The following is a 16,276-nucleotide window of genomic DNA, read 5'->3' on the forward strand; positions in this document are numbered from 1 at the left end:
GACGTTGCCTTTATCATACCTCGAGATCGATATTTAACTCGATAGAATAAGAAGAAGGAAAGTACGCAACAGGAATATCCATTGTAGCATTTCGTTGGAATCGCGAAACGTTGTTTCTCCGCTTTGATATCTTTTTCCCATGAACACGTTGCACGTATCGAGGACTTTTAACCGCGTACAGCGGCAAACGCAGTTTCTATCGTGCCTCGAGATCGATAGTTTCACTCGATAGAACAACGAAAACGAAAGTAATAGAACACAAAAACAAGTTGGAGGAGAAGGGGGAAGAAATTGATCGATCATCCGTGGCATGGAATTTTATTTCGATCACGCAATCCAACGGCGCCATCCCACGTTCCTCCTCTTGTTCGCTGTTCAAGGTATCGAGGATGCCTGACACGTTCGTGAATCCGAATCTCGTGTTTGTACGGCCTATTCACGGCGTAGACATAATCGTGGCGTGGCTGCATAACGGTAAAAACAGATCGGCGTGCATTCACTTTTCCCCGTTGCAAGCGGACTGCAGTTTCTATCGCATATACCAGACGAAGACTGCTACAGGCATGCAATACCTTTTAAAACTGACGAGTCATCGATCCACCCAGTCACCGTGTACAAATAACTCTAATGGAATTACCCTTTCCTTTCGGTGTTTCGTTTCGAGATCGGAGCCGATCCGCATCTGCCGTGATCCGCTCTCTCTCTCTCTCTCTATTCCAGATCGAATCGCAGAGTTCGATGAAATTAACGATCGCCACCGAATATCAACTTGATCAGCGGAGTCTACGTTGAGGAAAGTACATTCTGATTAACCCTTTCGCTACAAGTATAGACACGTATTATAACGTATACATGTGTATAGGCAGCAGTGAAATATCGATATACGTATGTACGTGCATTATTGTCCATAAATCACAGGCCACTTGTTAATCTTAAACATAAATTTTCAGGGAACAGGTTTCTAATAAAATCTTGGAAACAGCGTAATTCACTTTTCCTTATGGCACACGCCGTAACTTTCTTTCTATAAATTTCATTCGTTCGAACGAGATTTTAATTAGTATCCGATTGAACGAACTTCTACCTGTTAAATCCACTTATCTAAACGTGGAAAATTATAGATAGTAGAGAGAATCGGTGGACTCTTATCTCGTATTAGATTTACTCGTATCGCGAACTTCGTACGAACGCTTGAAAGAAATTTGAGAGAAAATCTGTATCGGTTTTTTTAGATATTCCAAGATTTATTACCGTAGAATAAAATCTGGTGTCAATTAAAGACCGTTCGTTAGAATTCCAAGCAGAACCTCGTACCTTGTAATTCGTTAAATAAGTCTCCGAAACGTATATAGATGCCATTTGAACGAACGGTGTCTATTAAGGTTGAAAAGTAGGCTAACATAGAGGCTGAAGATGATTCAATGCTCGAGAGAAAGCTCTGACAACTGAAGTTGAATGCAAACCTTGTGACACGATATACCTACGTAATTTCTTGCTTCGTTCTAATTGCTCGTAGAATTTTAAACCTAACTCGATGTATTGTGTTTCGGAAAATTTATTTCTTCTTTTATACGAACGTACGTATAATATCGTCTAAAGTTACAATTTGCCGTTTTCTCTGTTACGTAATTTTCAATTTCTTATTTGCAGACGATTCCGGTGTGTCAAGGTTCGAGGGGAAGGTGACGAGCAGGTTTCAGACGAGAATCTTCAAGATACCTCGAACGAATCCGGCAAGGAACCTCGTCGACAGAAACGAATATGCTCGTGATAAACCAGCGTCAAAGGCATCCCTGTTGGAGGATGCTGCTCGCCATCGTCATTTTATCCGGCCTCATTAGGTATTGCGAACCAATGTCCACGAAGAGGCTAACAGACTCATCTCCATCGTCGTTACCTACGTTATCGAGAAGTTCCGGTGAATCGAGGTCACAGAATCTTGGCTCGCCGAGCGATCTAGCCTGGCAAGCTTGGCTCCTTCTGGGCTCGCAAACAGGGGGACACTCTAGCTTGGATTCCGCCAGTTTTCTTAAACGAATCACGCCTAAGAGCGTATTCATCGCTCCTGAACTACCAGCTTGTCCTGATGGATATCGAGCAGACACGATGGGCAGATGCGTGAAAAGAGTGATCATCAATCCTCAAGCTCATATCGGTTTCCTTTTGCAACAATTGAACAACAGATATAGTAACCAAGCTAGTGGTTCCGAAGCGTCGTCTAATAATAAAAAAAAGTCCAGTGGCCCGCTGCAGTTGAACATCCCGTTGTTTTCCGACACGGACACCAAATCGGTTCCGGTAGACCACGAGGAAACCAGAGGAGACCACTCGATAAACATACCGATCGTGGTTCCTTCGAGAGAGGATGTGCAAGTAGAGGAGATAGAAGAGGAAGTGGAGGAAGCGAAGGAGGTAGAAGGAGCGAAGAACGTAGAAAAAGCAAAGGATTCGATAGAAACGAAGAACGTAGAAGAAGCGACGGACGTAATAGAAGTGAAGAGCGTAAAAGAAGCGAAGGACGTAATAGAAGTGAAGAGCGTAAAAGAAGCGAAGGACGTAATAGAAATGAAGAACGTAGAAGACATGGAAGACGTAGAAGAACCGAAGGAGGTAATAAAACGAAGGGGCTTTTTTACTCGTAAGAGTGGTATCTATAAATGAATCGAGTTCTTTCAATCGAAATGAGCACAAACAATGTCGTTCGTGTTTCGCTAGAATTTTAGTAAAGTACGAGCTAGATGAGACCGTATTAGACTCATTTTCGTTGAAAAAATCTTACTTGTTCGTTCGTAATATGATCATCGACGTATAATAACAAGTACGATAGTTAAAAATTCTGTGTCGATTATATCGCACTTGCGGGTTGTTCAAAACATTCAAACGAAGTTATAATTATAGTTGAAACTTAAATACTTTGAATATCCTCTGTTCTTTGATGAACATCCTTGCTAGGGTTGTCCTTGCTCCAAAAAACCTGATCCAAGCCACTACTATTCCAAGCTTCGAATAACGAACCATAACAGTCAAAGTAACTTTATCCAATACTTGGTCGAATTAAAATTTTACCGATCTGTATTTATGTTGTATCAGACGCTGAACACCAGCGAAGGAAACGAGGAGGAGGAAGAGGAAGAGGAAGAGGAGAACGAACCCAGTGTCACCCCTGGGAACACCACTATTTCTGACGAGCCTTCGGAAAACGAGGAAGACGATCAGAATACCACGTCTACGCTCGACACGATAGTTCCCGTAGCGGAGTTCGTAGACGATACGAACGACACGAATTTCTCCGGCGTGATCGACTATAAAATCCCGATCGATCTCTCCACGCCGTTGAATACATCCAACGTAAGAGCAACGAACGCTAGCGACGATCAAGAATTATGGGGCGAAGAGTCGCAACTCTTGAACTCGACCGAAGTGTCACCGATGTTAATTCTTCTTTCATCGACGACAACGATGTCACCGAATTCGATAGCACCTGAGATAGAACTAGAACTGGCCAACAGTACTCGGAGGACTGTTCAATTGTAGTATTGTTCTCCGTTTATTAGATCTGTTTCTTTTCCTTTAACTCAACTTCCTCTCGTGGAGGAACTACGATTGATGATACCTGACCCTACTACCGGGGTCACAAGCATCTTCTTCGTGAGTTCGTGAACCTAAATGCCGGCACGTGCGTACGACATTGCGTATAAACTACACGTAGTAACGCTATATATGTAACGTTATCGTAATTCATAATTCGACTGTACGAAAGCAAATTGCTGGATTTACCTTAAGACGCTATTCTCTTGTCGCCGAATATTGCACGTAAAATTATTCTTCAGTATTTTATTTGTCACCTGTTTCTTATCGTTTCTTATTTATTCCTTATACGAAAAACGCAAGGTCGATTAATTAATTTGTCTCGATTGAATCGATTAATTATTTCTCTTATCATCGTCACGTTAACGAGTTTTAAAGAAGATGGTCTTCTGACCACTTTTCCTTTTTGAGTTCAACTCTTTGAGCTGAGATCGACTCTTTGTGGTCTGAGACATATTCGACGTTTTACCCCAACTAATTTATTATAGTAGCTTATTTTTAAAATATGTTTTTAATTTTTGACTATAATTTCAGTTTCATCGTCAACAACACATCTGCGCTGATATGTTTCTATTAAATTAAGTCGCACGTGCATGGATGTAATATATAGTATTAGTATCAAAATATAAAAAACAAGAAGAAGTTTTATAAAGAATGACACAGAAGGGTTAAATAGGATCTATGGATCTTCGCAAAGAATCAATCAAACCACGAGAATCAATACCACGTTTTCATAATACTGAAATTCATATATGGACGCGTGCTTGTAATAATAATATGACATAGTGAGAACGCGCATTTCTATACTCGTATAATTACAAATTACGACATTTCCTATCGAATCATGAGAAGATCATCTTCGAAAATACCCGTGTACTATGTATATGTATATGCACCGGAATCTGAGTTCACCAACTCACGGAGAACATGCTTGTGACCCCGGTATATCGAATCAGACTGATTTTAGCGGTATTTGCTTTATTTATAGAACATTTATAGAACAGAGAAATCATGAATCCCTCTGTCACGAATAAATCTCTCGAAAGAGGTGCGCGTTAATCTGCCCGGCAGCGACCAAGTATTGTCCATACAGCTTCACCGTGTGCGTCATCGTGTCTGCTCTTGTACGGAGAAACATAAACTGTTGCGATCGTACTTTCTTTCTTGAAATTTGTTTTTTTCTTTTTTCTTTTTATACGTGGATTAAAAAAAGGCAGAGAGAAAGAGAGAGAGAGAAAGAGAGAGAGAGAGAGAGAGAGAGAGAGAGAGAGAGAGAAAAGAGATGAATTTTGATATAGAACGTAAAGAGATATTATGATGTAAAAAAAAAAAAACGAGTCTCGATCTTATTTTGATACAAATCTTTTTAGAATTTGTTTAGTTCAGGAGTATACGCAGGATTATTTCTTTTAGGATATTACAATTGAAAAAAATTAATTAAAATTACTTTATGTATAAATTAGTGACAGTTTCATTATGAAAACGTATCTACTAGTAATGTGACATTTTCCTATAAGAATATTAATAAATAAGTAAAAAATTCGTTTCACTTAAGAAACTTAAATATTTGTTATTTTCTTTTAATTTAATTTTTAAATTCCAAATTGCAACTGCACGTATGAACCAAGATCGAATGTACTGATACTTATTTAATTTTCATCAAGATGTGATTGACCATAACTGAAGGAAATCATCATATTAAATTCTACAATGAACAATGAACACTTGCATCTGCAAAAATCGCAACACTCTATGTCTCTCCAGTGTAATTGAGTCGAAGCTTACACCTACATTGTATAGCGAAAATACGTATCTATGTAGTATGAATGTTTTCGGTATGCGATTTGATCGTTGTTCTATGCAAGCGCAGCGCTCCGAAGATAATGCTCGGAACAGTATGAATCGGAATCACCTCGTCGTTTAGCTTTACGACCGTTATTGCGATAATTCTTTTCCACTTTTTACACGTACGATAACTTTTTGGTACAAGAATACGCGGTAGAATGCATGCAATTACGGAAAGAAAAATTCTTATTATCAGTATCAGAATCCATCAGATTAGCATTCGAATTTTCGACGAAACGAAATTATATCTAATTACGTGTGATTATCACGTAGGTACGAAACGAAAGTTACGAATCTGACATCGCGGCCAGTAAATCTTTTTTACTGCTCTACGTATGCTTCGATGTGGTGTGTAATCTCTCTTTCTCATCTATTTGAATGTTGGTTCGTGTACATATTAATTTTATTAAGAGAAATTGTATATACAATGCATAATTAAGAAGCGTCATCGGCGTTTTAAATGTGTATTAATTGTAACTGTATAAAAATATTATTGTATTATTTATAGCTAAATATATCGATGTATATTACACATTGTCGTGTCGTGTCGTGTAGGAGCCGTTAGATCGCAGAATGGAACAACTTATAAAAATCACTCGATGTTGGTCCTGTACCAAAATATCATGCTTTGTTATTATTTACAACCTTCCAGGCATGATAAGCGATTATGTTACAAATCATTTTATTCATTAAGCATTTTTTATTGTACATAACTTAATTGTTAAAGAAACTGCATGTTACGTTGTATTACTGGATGTACTTTTTATTCCTTTGAATTCCCTAGCTACCAAAAACTTCTCTGTAGACTCGTCTCTCGTTGCATTTGGTCTTACGGATTTTACATATTTATAAAATTTTAACAAATCTTTCTCAAATTGTTGAGACTTTCCACCGTCCCATATTTTACAGACAAATGATCCATTTCTTTCGCTAATTTGTAAAGCAAATTTCAAAACAGTATATGCAAGTTGTATTATGATTTCATGATCTAAGTCTCTTATGCCAGACGCATTTGGTGCCATATCTGATAAAACTACATTAGGTTTTTTACCATTTAAATGTTTTAGAAGTAGATTTTGAGATGCTGGGTCGGTAAAGTCCATGCCACTCAATAATGTTGCTCCTTCGATCGGATATATAGGTTGCTTGTCTATTCCAAAAACAGTTCCAACATCACCATCTTCCTTAGCATTTGCATTTGTTGCTTTAATAGCAACTTGTGTCCAACTGCCAGGAGCAGCTCCACAATCAATTACGATATGACCTGGCTGCAATATTTTAAATTTATCATTGATTTCTAACAGTTTGTATGCACTTCTACATCTATAGTTTTCTTTTTGAGCCTTCTCCACGTAAGGATCTTTTAACTGTCTTACAAGCCATAATTGCGAGCTATGCTTCTTCCCTTTTAAATTTTTTGGTACTTCTCGAAATAATGTAGTACAACTATGCAAGTTCCTTAATATCAAAAGATTTCGAGAAAAACGCTTCATGATATAACCTAACTAAATGCTGGCAATGTTAAAAAAAGCTTCATATGCAAAATATATATACACAAATGAATCGTCTTCTTATTTTTTATAATTCAGTCACTATTCGATCATTCATTACACAAAATTACTTATACAAATTAAATATCGTCTAAATAATATTGTAACACTTAATGTGATCGAATATAATATCTTGTATAGTTACAAGTTGTAAACTACGATTCGGCTCAAGCACGTATCAGCTGATTAATACAAATGAATACGCATGCGTAGAGATTCTATGATGGTGACGGAACTTCGTAGTTACAAAAAGTATCTCATGTGCTTGCCGGCGAAGATGTGATAGAATTCCACGGGTAATGATCGTTTGAACGAATGTTGCGATTAAAAAAGTGATTTACAATGAACCTAACCACAGGGAATCCTCACGGGAACGGTTTGCTTTACGCTGGTTTCAATCAGGATCAAGGTACGTGACCGAGTGTGCTACATTTGACAGTCCAGTCATGTACTGTCAAATTTATTTTTTTACTTCTAACCTTTGCATCTAACACCTGTCGAATAAATTTATCATAATTTCACCTTTCTATACGATTAATATCAATTTAACCTGAAAAAATATGTTTCCATCGAACTCTGTTTGCTTAAAATGGCTAAAATGAAAGAATTTGTTATCACTTTCTTCTTTTTAACCTCATTCGTGTACAATTATTCCAAATTTTTAATAATAACTTTGCATTGAACATATTTTATAAAGTTATTTATAAGTCATTCGTATGATTCATTATGTTTTAATTATTTAAATTTCTTTTTCAAGTATATTATTAGAATTTCCTTTTAATTGTTTATAATGAATTGTTTTAAAACTCATTGGTTTTATTTGAATTATTAGAAAATCTATTTTTATATTTCATTTCTATCTCTCTTATATGTTTCTTACTCTTTTACATATATCGTATAATCGTACGATGTGATATTATTCCATAAAGAGTTCCATGATAATCATTCAACTGTGGTGGTTTATCTTCTTAGTGTTCTATGTGTCAAATAAGGAATATATATATACATACCACATTGTGATTTTAAAGGGAAAAGACTGTGTAATGTAACTGTGTAATGTAAGAGAATAGATAAGAATATCTTAATTGTTCGTATAATCTTTCCATTTGTAGGATGTTTCGCTTGTGGTATGGAAAATGGCTTCAGAGTATATAATTGTGATCCTTTAAAAGAAAAAGTACGTCATTTCAGTGATGGAGGCCTTGGTTATGTGGAAATGCTATTTAGATGTAACTATTTGGCATTAGTTGGTAGTGGAACAAAACCTATGTATCCAACAAATAAAGGTAACATATTTTATATATTTTCTCTATCTTGAAATAAATAAAGCGGATTATTTGTGATTTATTTTATATACAACTTGCAGTTATGATATGGGATGACCTTAAAAAATCACCAGCAATTACTTTAGAGTTCAATGCTCCTGTAAGGGGTGTTAAATTAAGAAGAGATAGGATAGTAGTAATTTTAGAAGGAGTTATAAAAGTATATACATTTACGCAAAATCCTCAGCAACTTCACGTGTTTGAGACTAATCCAAATCCCAGAGGTCTATGTGTCTTATGTCCAAATAGTAGTAATTCCTTGCTTGCTTTCCCTGGTAGAAAAAATGGACACGTTCAAGGTAAATTTTAAGCAAGAAATTTTGGTCTTCTACATTCTTTAAATTTATAAAATAACTTGCTTTCACTATTACAGTGATAGATTTGGCTAATACAGAGAAGCAACCATTAAATATCGAAGCGCATGAAACACCTTTATCATGTATAGCTTTAAACTTACAAGGTACTAGACTAGCTACAGCTTCAGAAAAGGGAACCTTAATAAGAGTATTCGAAACACAGACTGGAAATATGATTAACGAGTTAAGAAGGGGAGCTAATCATGCAAATATTTACTGGTAATTAAAACGAAATATTTTATAAACAGTTATATATTATTAAGGAAATATTAACCATTCAAATTTATATTATTATAGCATTAATTTCAACCACGATTCAACTTGGTTATGTGTAGCAAGTGATCATGGAACTGTACACGTTTTTGCTGTAGAAGATCAAAAATTAAATCGTCAATCTAGTTTAGCATCTGCTACTTTCCTGCCAAAATACTTTAGTTCCAGCTGGAGCTTTTGTAAATTTCAAGTTCCAGGTGGTCCACAATGTATGTGTGCATTTGGAACTGATAACAATAGTATTATAGGTCAGTATTATAAAGTAATATATTCAGAAATGTACATATATAGCATGGTAATGATTTCTTACATAACAATGGTTTTTTTGTTGTTACAGTAATATGCGCAGATGGTAGTTATTATAAATTTGTGTTTAACAATAAAGGTGAATGTACGAAAGATTTTTATGCACAGTTCCTTGAATTAACAGATGACAAAATGTGATTGGAAAATAAGGAAGAGGTAAACTATACACTGATTAGTATATACTAATTATGAAGTGATTAAATAAAAATATATATCTTTAACATTATGTTTTCAGTATTCATTGGATGAGATCACATGGAATAGTTTATATGGAACGTGAGTACTGTGTTGTTATTTGAAGTCGTATTATATGGTAGAGGACCAAATGAAAAGTACTATTATTTGTTGGTGTTATATCCACTGTGCAGAATTGTGCTATATAATATAAAAAGAACTTTAAGGAGCGCTAGAAGGCCTATTTCTGAGATGTTTACTTATGGAACTATACGTTCTTAGATGTTACATGCAAAGAGAAGAACTCAATGTTTATGAGTTTTGCTTAATGTGTCAGTGTAAAAAGTAATTTTCTTACACATAAATTAAACAATCTTTTAACTAACGCTGATGCAAATATATAAGGAATATCATTCAGAAAGTAATTCAACAATTTTTTATTCATTATGCTCAGCAATTAAATCATACGTATTTTTTTATATTTATTTTATAAAATTACAGATGTCTCATTTAATGTAACAGAAAATATACGATGTTCAAATATATTCCGTATTTTCCGTATTTTGTATCATAAATGTTGACGAATTAATGTAAAACTATGAAATTTGGCTACTTATTGATCGAATTCGATAATTAACCAACTAAAAAAATGAGACGTGTATAACGTAATCGAGTTTTATAACCTTTATTTTTATTTTTATCGTTTCATACATTTAATATACATATACACAGGAAATAACTACATTTAGTTATTATTATTGAAATATTACCACAAAATATGAAGTTTGTAGTGTCACAAAGAAGTTGGGATCGAATATAAAATAAAAATGATCATGAGACGAAACGCTGTATTTGTTTATAATAAAATATAATAATATTGATCAGTTGCAAGCATGTATTTTATTTCTTTTTTTTTTTTGTTTTGTAATATATATATATACGTATATATACATATATGTATATATTATGCGAAATTTGATGAAAAGTCTTACGCAACACTAGTAATTAAAATTCAGTCTTACAGAAAGAGAATACACGTTGCTAAACCAAAGCTTTTTAACCTAGAGTCGTTGTTGAATTAAAAATATTTTACAATTTGTCATGATATCGGGTTTGAAATTAAAAAAAAAAATATATATATATATATAATATATATATATTATATTACGATATATGCGTCATCGCATTTCGATATGCAGTTTAGATTTACATTAGGAATATTGTAATTATTCATCTCTGTGCGTTGTTTGAAATTTCAAGATATCATTAAAAAACAACGCGAAGCTCAACAATTAATCATAATATATGAACAATAACACGTATAATAATACGAAGCAGGCTTTTTGTACTGCAGATTTATTTTAAGCTTTTGTAAAATGGAACGTCTCCATCGTGTTATGTATAGAAATAAGATGCACAGTGTTTTTCTAACATAAATTTACCGTACCTTTCTCATTTGTCTTTCCTTGCTTTTGTTCAATTATCGTCAAAAACGGAACACGTTGACATTTGACTGGATTACAACATTTCACATGACAAGATTGAATCCGTAGGCCTTGTTGGCAGACCGAGGGTGATCTTAAAATTTGTTTAAGAAACACTGTCATTTGAAAGGTACTTCCCGATAACGAGAGCTCTTACCATCGAACGCAACCTTTCTCATTCATTGTAACGAATAAATCCGACTTTCTGTCGCTATCTCTATATCTTTGTTTAGTAATCTTTAAACCTCGAAAGGTTTATTCGCGTCTGCCTTAACGGCTTTCGATTTTTTCACGACTGGAACTACTGGCTTTTTCTTAACGCCATGAAGAACGTGGGTCAGTCCTTTCTTAGTCTCGAGACTCTTATAAGCGCTGTACACGACGAGCCACACGTAAGAATTACTGATCGCAACGAGTAAAACGATTATACCTGGAAAAAGAAAAAAACAACTTTCAATAACGATATAAATCAGAAATTTGCGAAATGGTAGAAATGTTTGATCGATGATAGATATATCACGAATATACTAAATTGGTGCATATGAAATTTCGTCTTTCAAAAGTTTGAAATTAACAAGTGAATGCATGTCTTAAAGTCTATAGGAAATAATAAAATAAAATTTCACCGTATTGTTCATATATAATTCTTATATATCCAATCTTGCACTTGTGGAATATTTCGTTATCATTTAGATAGATATTTCGTTAGATATTTAGATCAATTATTCCAGAATAGTATATAAATACATAAGTATTCCAAAAGTATAAGAGCAGCACTCGAATAATTTTATAACCTAAAGTTGACAGTTCATACGAACACAAAATATTGAGATTAGGTAATCGGTAGAAAGATTACGTACAATTATGTAGAAGTTATTTTAAGGGTTTTATACGCACCGATATAACAATTTAGTATTTGTTATAATAATTTGCTTGCTTCGTTCGTTTATCAACTTACGTTCACAAATATCAGCGTTGCCTCCGAGCGTAGCAATAAACGGGCAGCCTTGTTCTACCACGAACACAGAAATTGTCAACGCCGATATTATCGTCATCATGACCACCAACCAGGGCGCCATGAAGTGGCGATTGTTCTACCGAAAGAAACAACTTGTCTTACCACGAAATTATTCTCGAGAATGACTACGTAAACTGTAATTACCGCCAGCACACCGTACAACAGCAGGACAGTGGAAATAAAATGTATCACTGTGATCACCAGACCGCAGTATATCGAGTACACCGTTTCTAAACACGTGTAAAAGATTTTTAAAATTGCTGTATAACGAACGAATACTAGAGATAAACAGTTAAATGAATAATTAGGCGAAAGTAATAGAATATAAAATATTTGTAAGATTATATCGTAAGCACCAGTTGCATTATGGTGCGCCATATCCATTTTCTTAGTATTTAGATGATTAGACGATATATCTTCTAAGGCCTCTCTTTCTAGAGCATCCTCTGTGTCCCTTACCACCATTTCTTGAATTCCCATCGTGTGTATTAATGCCAATACGAAAAATGCCATATTGAATCCTGATATAAGCTGTGTTAAAAAATGAAGTAATTTAATATAATTTAATGCATGCTAATTTCTTATGTGTTTCTTATACCGTGGTAATAATTAAATGACAGATCATATTTACCAATTGAAATACTGCTATTAACACTGTACCTTCTTCCAGGTTAAAATAATGCACGAAATTCTTCAACAGTCCCACCTTCATTTTGCCTATTCTTTTCAACAGAACGCTGTACAATTATTATTCCTGAAAACATATAGAAATAATACAAATTTACATCCAACGATTGAAGCGGGTCCTGTGACAAAGAGACAGCTCCACTTTCCACAAATTTGAGTACATTCAAAGAAATCAACACACAATCAATTACAATGAAATCATTACTTGGAACATGCCATCAATTCATAGTCAACTAATATTCGTAGTAATAAATTTGTGTACTTTTGATTGTGAAATCTATACCTTTCTTTCTCTTCCAATAAATACAATCTAAATATCGAAGCTGCCTTCTATCACTGAAAATCTTTCAATCTTTATCAGATGCAAACATCGACGAAGGAAAATAACAATAGAAACATCGTTCAACATTTGTATACCGATTTCTGTACCGTGTGATGAAGAATTCGCCAAAGTCTCCAATTATCAAGCGGAGCATCAAATATATCGACTATCATACAAAATATAAAAGTTCGCTACGATGATCGCAGCAGTCCTTTGAATTAATATTCTAAATAGAAAAGCGCAACTCTCTGAGATTACAAACAAGGTAACTATCACGTACCATGGTGTTCGCGGTATACATACAGCCATAACAATAATACCATGATAATAAAAAACAAAGAAGAAACAGAAAGAGGAAGTGCGAGGCTCGATCGAGAATGCAGTCGCGCTCCAGGTTGAAGATTCGTCGCTTTCGAATGGAAAGCGCGTGACGCGATATGTCGTTACTCACCTCGCGGAAAAAGGAGCACGGAATATCGCCGAAACGTAGTTCACAATGAAAATCGATAACTTTCACTGTCTCTCGCCTGGACGAAAGCGAAAGATGCGATTGTCAAATGAAATGGAATCACACGAAGAATAGAGAACTTGCCATGAGAATATGTTGCTCCAGTTTTGGTAGCCTCTTTAAGAAGCTATCGAGAGCGAACGATAATTCAGAGGGATGCCCGTCTGTGTGCGTTCGACGCACAAAGCGCGACTTTACCTCGTCCAAGGGGTTGAAACGTAACCCCTAGCGGTAGATTAAACGACATGCGCACCACATACCAATCCACTGCCGCATCCTTCAAGATGCATCCGTTCTCAATTGATCATTGATTGCTAGTTCCGCAAAATGATTAATTCTCGACCCGATAGATCTGAGTTATTCGAAAGCTTGTTTTCAGTTTTATCGATTCGCGATTAAAATTGAAAGTGTTTTAAATGGGTTATATGGGTTTTATGGTTTATTAGGGTTTGTGGTATGATTTATTATTGATTTAATGGTTATGTGGGTGTTCTGCGCAAATAGATATTAATATATACATATATATTGCGTTTCATACAAAATAGATAAATTGATGTTAGATGTGGAGGATGTTTATTTTTTACCCAAGTACAATTAGTTGGGCATCTGCATTTTATTTTATACATTTATATATATTATGTTATATTATACAATTTATATTTTATTTCATCTATATTTTATAAGGAATTTGTTTATTATTTAGTCAGTTTTCCTTAAAATACATTATTTTCACCGATATTTTGAAACAATCGTATTTTAACAAATTATTGTGCCTTAACTTTTGTTTTGTCCTGTATAGTATTTTAACTTCGATAAATCTCTTTGCGTTGCATACGGTACAATTTCTATTATCGAAAGGCAATATGATTGTTTTAAAATATCCATAAATGCTTCAATTTCGTTGAAATCGTTTATATTCCATTACTACGTTGAATGCCATATGATTGTTTTATTGTCAACGGGGAGGTTTTAATCACAGTTCGAAAGTTGGTTCGATCGAGATTGAATCATTTTCAAAGTAGTCATAGAAACGCGACACGGACGCGACCCTCCATACTCGTATCGTGGTTGTCTTTTGAACGTAACACGAATTGTGACAGTTCGTTCGTAGCTTTTAAACTATGTTAACGTGCTGATAGCATCGATATACGATCTTTCCAGGAGGTTAAAAAAATGGATCGGAAATATCAGAGAGTGGAGATGGGGGTGGGTGCGTTTCATCACCCACCGAGAGCAAAATACAGCGAGGAAACGAAGAATTTGATCAAACGTAAGCAAATTCACCGAAAATTTAATCGAACAGATTTTAAACTCCTTACTTAAAATAATTTTCGTATTTCATTTTTCTTGTATTTATATCGAATTAAAACTACGACAGTGTTGCAACGAACAGGAACCCATTAAATATTTTCTTATTGCTTAATGGAATCATTAATGTCTTCGCAAGAACACACTAATAGGTTTAATTCAGCTCTTATAAAGTACTTAATATTGATTTACGTTACTTTTCTTGTCGAAATGAACATTTTGATAAATCTGTGATCTTAGTTCTAATGGAAGAATCCAAAGTGAGTATGATGAAAAGAAAATCTATCGAAGAAGCGATGAACAAAGGTGAATGCTTGCCAGCTGCCGCGGAAAGATCGGAAACAGGATCGAATAAGCATAATTTAGGATATCAGGTAGAATTAATAAGATTAACGGGCAACAAGAAAATGAAATTAATAAAATCTGTCTATGTAGGTTTTAATGCCTACCGTTTGGAAGAAACGATCGCAAGATACGATTATTAAAAGCGGCGCGTATGAGAGGGAACAATATAGAAGAACGTCTCCTTTACGTAAGTTTATATCGGTCTTTTACATAATGGTTGGACTGTACAAATAGTTATTTTAATAATAAAATAATTATTTGCATCAAATAAGATTAGATGTTAATAACTTCCTGATTTGAGACCAAGTTTTGTAATAGATTTTTATCTAAATTTACGTGTATTTATCTTCTCATTATTAACATTCAGGTAATACAGAAAAACAAAAGCGTCATTTAGCATGCATGATGGCGTATGGAAAGGACATGCCAGAAACTCCTCGTGGTCCAAGGATTCTTCATAAAGCGAGACGAGAACCACACTTTCCTGATACCAGTGATCCCATCGATGATTGTATATAACTAAAATAAATAGCTATATTATGTTCTTGTTCTAATATACCTTTTCTTATCTTTTTAGTGGTTCGTGGAATTCAAGAAAGAATGGAGTTTTTAAGCGACATGGAATGTCTTGGGATGGGGAAAAAATATCGTCTTACAATACAACAAGAAATAGCGCATAAATTACGATTAATCGAATCTGTGGACAAGCAGAGATCGAAGGAAATTCGAAAAGAGATCAGAGAACTTGAAAGACCATTGCCAAAACCATTTCCTTTAGGAGAGCTAGATGACAATTAATAATTTTTATAAATCACGGCCTTTTATACTTAACCAATTTATATTTTTTATAAAGTTTACAGAACATATATTATACAGTATTTTAGATAAACCGATAGGTATAATAAAATAACAAAACGTCAATATATACAATATATTATTTTACTTATATAAAACTGTCGGAGGACAAGCAATTCGTATAACTAGAATTCACATTTTTTTGTTCGTATAATGGACAGTGTGTTCATATAATTAGACACTGACTAAAATTTCACTGAAATAAATGGAGTTTTACGATGTTTTTACACAAGTTTTTCATATTTCGATAATTTACAATTTCAATTTATACATATAAACGTACATATTCGATATACTGAATATTTATATACGACAATGTAATAATAATGGCA

General features: G+C 34.4%; 4 protein-coding genes across 12 annotated transcripts; 2 read left to right on the forward strand and 2 right to left on the reverse strand.

The window, feature by feature from the left end:
• Positions 1–574: 574 nt before the first annotated feature.
• LOC126917471 (rRNA methyltransferase 2, mitochondrial) lies at positions 575–7,144 on the reverse strand. 2 transcript variants are annotated; one of them, XM_050724378.1, is made up of 2 exons: positions 6,485–7,144; positions 575–783 (listed from the first exon to the last, which is right to left on the reverse strand). In XM_050724378.1, exons 1-2 carry the CDS (start codon positions 6,924–6,926, stop codon positions 590–592), a joined length of 636 nt encoding a protein of 211 aa, XP_050580335.1. In that variant the 5' UTR covers positions 6,927–7,144; the 3' UTR covers positions 575–589. The 2 variants fall into 2 exon arrangements, with proteins under 2 accessions (XP_050580335.1, XP_050580334.1); XM_050724377.1 differs by lacking the exon at positions 575–783 and having other exon boundaries at positions 5,819–7,144.
• A 40-nt stretch (positions 7,145–7,184) lies between these two features.
• LOC126917467 (WD repeat domain phosphoinositide-interacting protein 3) lies at positions 7,185–12,928 on the forward strand. Of its 5 annotated transcripts, none has more exons than XR_007710966.1 (8): positions 7,185–7,392; positions 8,096–8,269; positions 8,350–8,607; positions 8,682–8,883; positions 8,962–9,185; positions 9,275–9,399; positions 9,479–9,519; positions 12,590–12,928. XR_007710966.1 is itself a non-coding variant. In XM_050724366.1 (8 exons), exons 2-7 carry the CDS (start codon positions 8,097–8,099, stop codon positions 9,379–9,381), a joined length of 900 nt encoding a protein of 299 aa, XP_050580323.1. In that variant the 5' UTR covers positions 7,243–7,392; position 8,096; the 3' UTR covers positions 9,382–9,399; positions 9,479–9,962. The 5 variants fall into 5 exon arrangements, 4 of the variants coding, with proteins under 4 accessions (XP_050580320.1, XP_050580323.1, XP_050580321.1 ...); XM_050724366.1 differs by lacking the exon at positions 12,590–12,928 and having other exon boundaries at positions 7,243–7,392; positions 8,096–8,110; positions 8,175–8,269; positions 9,479–9,962; XM_050724365.1 differs by lacking the exons at positions 7,185–7,392; positions 12,590–12,928 and adding an exon at positions 8,025–8,041 and having other exon boundaries at positions 8,096–8,110; positions 8,175–8,269; positions 9,479–9,962.
• Positions 10,316–12,673, reverse strand: LOC126917474 (uncharacterized). 4 transcript variants are annotated; one of them, XR_007710967.1, is made up of 6 exons: positions 12,551–12,673; positions 12,276–12,450; positions 12,064–12,149; positions 11,860–11,995; positions 11,059–11,331; positions 10,316–10,995 (listed from the first exon to the last, which is right to left on the reverse strand). XR_007710967.1 is itself a non-coding variant. In XM_050724383.1 (5 exons), exons 1-5 carry the CDS (start codon positions 12,629–12,631, stop codon positions 11,141–11,143), a joined length of 669 nt encoding a protein of 222 aa, XP_050580340.1. In that variant the 5' UTR covers positions 12,632–12,673; the 3' UTR covers positions 10,316–11,140. The 4 variants fall into 4 exon arrangements, 2 of the variants coding, with proteins under 2 accessions (XP_050580340.1, XP_050580341.1); XR_007710968.1 differs by lacking the exon at positions 10,316–10,995 and adding an exon at positions 11,528–11,695 and having other exon boundaries at positions 11,126–11,331; XM_050724383.1 differs by having other exon boundaries at positions 10,316–11,331.
• A 724-nt stretch (positions 12,929–13,652) lies between the features above and the next one.
• On the forward strand, positions 13,653–16,164 carry LOC126917472 (UPF0193 protein EVG1-like). Its single transcript, XM_050724380.1, has 6 exons — positions 13,653–13,890; positions 14,598–14,706; positions 14,985–15,118; positions 15,180–15,276; positions 15,457–15,600; positions 15,667–16,164. The coding sequence occupies exons 2-6, from the start codon at positions 14,610–14,612 to the stop codon at positions 15,885–15,887; spliced, it is 693 nt and encodes a 230-aa protein (XP_050580337.1). The 5' UTR covers positions 13,653–13,890; positions 14,598–14,609; the 3' UTR covers positions 15,888–16,164.
• Positions 16,165–16,276: the final 112 nt, after the last annotated feature.

Source organism: Bombus affinis, chromosome 6 (assembly GCF_024516045.1).
Source record: "Bombus affinis isolate iyBomAffi1 chromosome 6, iyBomAffi1.2, whole genome shotgun sequence".
Classification (NCBI taxonomy): Eukaryota; Metazoa; Arthropoda; class Insecta; order Hymenoptera; family Apidae; genus Bombus; species Bombus affinis.

Bases quoted from the DNA above. Each gene is read 5' to 3' on its own strand.
- LOC126917471 (XM_050724377.1), bottom strand. From the start codon at position 6,926: ATGAAGCGTTTTTCTCGAAATCTTTTGATATTAAGGAACTTGCATAGT.
- LOC126917472 (XM_050724380.1), top strand. From the start codon at position 14,610: ATGGATCGGAAATATCAGAGAGTGGAGATGGGGGTGGGTGCGTTTCAT. The intron at 14,707-14,984 runs GTAAGCAAATTC...CTGTGATCTTAG, and splicing joins AACGAAGAATTTGATCAAAC to TTCTAATGGAAGAATCCAAA. The intron at 15,601-15,666 runs GTATATAACTAA...TTATCTTTTTAG, and splicing joins CAGTGATCCCATCGATGATT to TGGTTCGTGGAATTCAAGAA.
- LOC126917474 (XM_050724383.1), bottom strand. From the start codon at position 12,631: ATGAAGGTGGGACTGTTGAAGAATTTCGTGCATTATTTTAACCTGGAA. The intron at 12,150-12,275 runs GTGCTTACGATA...ACACGTGTTTAG, and splicing joins GGCGCACCATAATGCAACTG to AAACGGTGTACTCGATATAC. The intron at 11,332-11,859 runs GTAAGTTGATAA...TTCTTTTTCCAG, and splicing joins CAACGCTGATATTTGTGAAC to GTATAATCGTTTTACTCGTT.
- LOC126917467 (XM_050724363.1), top strand. From the start codon at position 7,326: ATGAACCTAACCACAGGGAATCCTCACGGGAACGGTTTGCTTTACGCT. The intron at 8,270-8,349 runs GTAACATATTTT...TACAACTTGCAG, and splicing joins TATGTATCCAACAAATAAAG to TTATGATATGGGATGACCTT. The intron at 8,608-8,681 runs GTAAATTTTAAG...TCACTATTACAG, and splicing joins AAAAAATGGACACGTTCAAG to TGATAGATTTGGCTAATACA.